This window comes from Gavialis gangeticus, unplaced genomic scaffold (assembly GCF_001723915.1).
Source record: "Gavialis gangeticus isolate Ggan-Ray unplaced genomic scaffold, GavGan_comp1, whole genome shotgun sequence".
In the NCBI taxonomy this organism is placed as follows: domain Eukaryota; kingdom Metazoa; phylum Chordata; order Crocodylia; family Gavialidae; genus Gavialis; species Gavialis gangeticus.
In genome coordinates, this window is record NW_017729031.1 from 54652300 (window position 1) to 54656766 (window position 4467).

General features: G+C 36.1%; 1 protein-coding gene across 5 annotated transcripts in view; it reads right to left on the bottom strand.

Annotated features, from left to right (window-relative positions):
• The window catches only part of SLC25A12 (solute carrier family 25 member 12), a 112182-nt gene that overhangs the window by 83224 nt on the left and 24491 nt on the right, over positions 1-4467 (bottom strand). For all 5 annotated transcript variants that reach the window (XM_019522864.1, XM_019522866.1, XM_019522865.1 and 2 more), the window contains one exon: positions 1670-1785. In XM_019522864.1, coding sequence (XP_019378409.1) covers positions 1670-1785 — 116 coding nt within the window. The remainder of the gene's footprint in view (positions 1-1669; positions 1786-4467) is intronic.

The window sequence follows — 4467 nt, forward strand, 5'->3', positions numbered from 1 at the left end:
CCCCGAGCCTACCTGTTCCTGCTGCCTTTCCTGCAGTACCAGTGGGAGAGGAGATGGTCGGGGGGGGGAGGGGGGAAGGACGACAAATTTAAAGACAGTGCTTCAATAATTAGATTCCATACCTGGAAAATGATTACAAATATATACATTTTCCATATATAGAATCTAATTATTGGGAGACCTTCTTAAATTCAGGGTCATATTAGATTAAAAAAATATGTATTTGAGATTTAGTTTTACTATCAAAATTACCATATTTACTTGAATTCAAAATAAGGAGTCTCTCTCTGTCCCCTGCCCCCCTCCCCCAATCCCCCTGTCCTCTCATGCAATATGGTGGGGAAAAAGTCCTGTCTTAGATTCCACAGCCAGCCAGGGGTAGGGAGCTGCTGCTGTTCCTCTGGCTCTGATCAGAGCTGAGAGCTACCACCTGCGCCTGTAGTCTTTGATTTGGGTAATTATGGTAACTAAAAGATGTGAAAAGACTGCACCTATTTTTACAATTTACTTTCTGCATCTGACAGCATCACATGTATATCAAACTTCCCTTGTTTGTGTCTCCAGACAGAAAAGAAAGGAGAATCACTATTTTGTTGTGAGAATTGTCAGTTTTCCAAATTAGCAAGGTTCTATCATCAATTGTTCTGTTAGACTGACTACTAATACTAATAAATGCTAATGTCTGTGTTATCAATTTATCTTTTTACAAACTTCTTACAAATAACATCTATTTAGGATGCTGTGAACCCGGAATGCTTGATGTTTCACGTTTCTAATTAACCTTATGCATACATAATACTGTATGTATTTTCAGAAGAAAAAAAAATGGTCATGCACACTGAATCTGAAAGCCTCCTCAAAAATTTTCAGAAGTCAACTAAATCCAAACATATTCCATTATTTAAATTGAAATCTTTATTGTTTTATAAAATAAAATTAACATTTTAATCGCACTCCATTTATTACAATTCTCAGCATTAGAGATTCTCTAATCTTCGTGAATATATGTTTTAACATAAATACTGTAAATTATCATTTAACATTTTTACTTATCCAGAACCTATTAACACATTTTTTTTTTAATTTTTTTTTTTTACCAACAGAATACTTTTTTTCCTTTAGTTCAGAGTAATAGAAATAAAGCTGAAACAAAAAACAATTTAAGGCCAAAGCCTGCTTTCATTTTTACAGGTTCAATTTGGGAATTATGCCCATGCAAATTAGTGAAGAATTTGCCTCCAAAAAAGGAACATTAGATTGAGATTTCTGGAGTACTAGTATTTGTTCATGTCTGCCTCCAAAACCTTTATTTTCTGGTTTCAGTTCTCTTAAGATGGTAAAAGGAGAAAACCCCTTAGGGAAATGAAGAAATTCATACGTGCATGTATCTGTCTGTTTCAGGATGATCCTGAACAAACAAACAGGTTTTGTATTATCTATTGTATGACTAAGCAAAACTGAGGTTAAATAAGACACCGTAAATATCTTAAAGCTTGTGTGCTAGGCATTATTTTGAAGTAAAAAGAAATGTTTTACATATACAAATCTTTTAATGAAATTATACTGTCCTGAAGATGAATATCTACTTAAGAGTTTGTGAATGGTGGGGTTGACTTGAACAATTCTTGCTGTTTATGCTACAACTCTTAAAATGTTTTAATGGTCTTACCAAATGTCACCTCTCCATTGCCACTCTTGTCAAATAACTGAAAAGCAACAATGAACATTGCATCTGGAGTACACAAAACTGACTCAAATGCCAAAAATTCTTGATAGGAGATCAACCTATAAAGAAAATACAGAAGTTACAGTAGTTCCTAGAAGAATTTAAGATCCAGGATTAGGAAATAAACTGACGTCCTGGATTCTGTAGGTATGAGAAGTGCCATGTGACCCTGCAGAAGTCACTTATCCTCTATGTGACACTGATTCTTTATCTGTATGAGAACTGCATTTACCTACCCTTCATATGGATAAAAGCAAAATACAATTCAATGCAAACCTACTGTCTAATACCTGATAATTATTTTTCAAGTGCTGTTCTTGTTGAATTTGTAAGGTGTGAAGTAACAAAGAATTGCTGTTGACATGAAATTTGGAGGTTTGCCACTGCCACATAGCTCTCATATACAGTGCGTGTAGTGCAAAAATAAAGACCCTTTTAATAAGATAACTACACACATTTCTAGAACACAAATCACTGCAAGACTAGAACAGTGGATTTTTGAGGACCAATTTACAGATAAAATAAATTTGCCTGGAAAAGGCAGAATATAAAATGCACCTTGAAATTCTTTCAAGATAGAATTTTACACAGCTATTCTTCAAATTATACATTCAAAACATGTATATGTACAGCAATTTTCAATGTATGCATTTTAAATTATCACATATCTAGAAAATTGCTGCAGCTTTATATGCAGGGCCATACACTTTTGGGGGGGGCTAATTACAATAACTTTTGCTATAAAAAAAATCTGGGAATTTATCAGCTGGAAACATCTAAGGAAGAGACAGACCTTGGTATACTAGTTGATAAAAGGATGACCATGAGCCACCAATGCGATAAAACTGCAAAAAACGAAAATGTGATTCTAGAATGCAGCAGAACAACTATTTCCAGTAGGGAGGTACATGATACAGGGCACTGGCAAGATTATCCATGTTCATGACTAAGTCAGACTGAAGCAAGTGCAGATAAGGGCGATGAGGATGAGAATGGAGAGCTTATCATAAAAGGAGACTAAAAGAGTTTGGCCTCTTTTGCCTAGCAGAATGAAGGTAAATTTGACTACTGTTTACAAAATGTGTTGAGAGAGAAAACGTTAAGCAGAGTAAAGGAACCAACCAACCCTAGGTATATCGCTTCAGCCAAAAAAGAGGTCCTAAAATCCTGTAAATTCCTATAGCTAACCACACCAAACAAACATAGGATACTGATGACTAATCAAGTATAGAAATGCTGCCCATCCAATTCTTCCAGCCTGGGCACAACCTAGTTTGCAGAAGAGGAGGGAGACTAGAAACAGTAGAGGGGACAGAAACTATTTAAATTAAAAAACAATGTTGGCACATAAAGGCGTAACAAGTCAGCTGGGCGGTCTGGGCAGCTGCCATGCACAGATGTAGCAGTAACTTCCAGCTGCTGCCATACTGCTGGCATGATCAGACAACTGCAACAGCAGCTGCTATTTTTCTGCTCCCCTGCCTGCCAAGGCAGCACTTGGAGCTGCTGCTCCAGTTGCCCTGCCTTAGTTACACTACTCTTGCCACATGAATTAATGGTATAAACTGGCCAGGAATAAACTGAGGCTGGAAATTAGAAAAAAGTTTCTGACAATTAGAATAATCTAGTTCCAGAATGTCCTTCCAGTCAGACTTGTGGATGCAAAAAAAAAAAAAAAAAAATCTAACTTCTTTTAAGAAGAAGTTTGATAAATTCACAAAAGAAATCTGACACTGTCTGCAACAGCAGAGGACTAGACTCAATGATCCAGGAGGCCCTTTCCAGTCCTGTGTGTCTACGACAATTTTATCAAATATTATAATTATTTGTATATCTATTTTATATTTATATCAGTAATAAGTTTTTATTTCATTTTAAATCTCTAAAATTAGTTTAAGATACATAAAAATTATTTCAGTGCAATAGATGCAATTAACATGCATAACATATCTGCAGACTGTCAACGTAAGTATTCTCTTGATGCAGAAGGGTGTATCTAGTGCATAGTGTGTAGCTGTTATTTTGCACAGAGGCTGTCATTTCTGAAGACCTCTGTAGGACAAATGTATAATTTAGAACACAGTTTAACTGATTAGGCCCTAGTAGCCATTAGTTCATCTAGTCTTGCTCAAACATGCTCAAATGAGAATAAAAGATGTTTAACGAGATCACAATTTCCATTTTCTCACTGAAGTAGAATCTCCATATGTTATGCACCACTGAATACAATGGAAAAAAATCACAACATCAACACTTTCATCACAGACTATCATTTTAACTATTTACAAAAATTGTGGTGATTTTGGAATAATAAGGTCCTTAGTTCCGTTGATCAGTTTTTAACCTAAAAATCAAAATAAAAAATCAAATGGGTGCAACAACTATGCAGATTCCAATGCAGATAGTTATACCCAAAAGGAAGATTATTGTCCATCTCTATAAAATAAGGAGTTTATTACTGGTAAAATGGGTAGACTATTCTTTGAAGAAAAAAACCTTTAGGCAGCTATGTGGACCAGATCTTATTGCACCTATTGGCTAGGGACAGACATTCAAAAAGCCTGAGCCTGAATTGATTCAATCTTTGCAGGTTAGTCTAACCTGGCTAGGCTCAACTGGTTTGTAACCATATAGATATCCCCTCTGGACTGAGGAAACGCAGGCACATGCCTGCAGTGGCTCAGGCTAGAAACCAGGGCGTACTGGAGCAGCCCTCCCTTCCCTTCCACAATGCTGAGCTG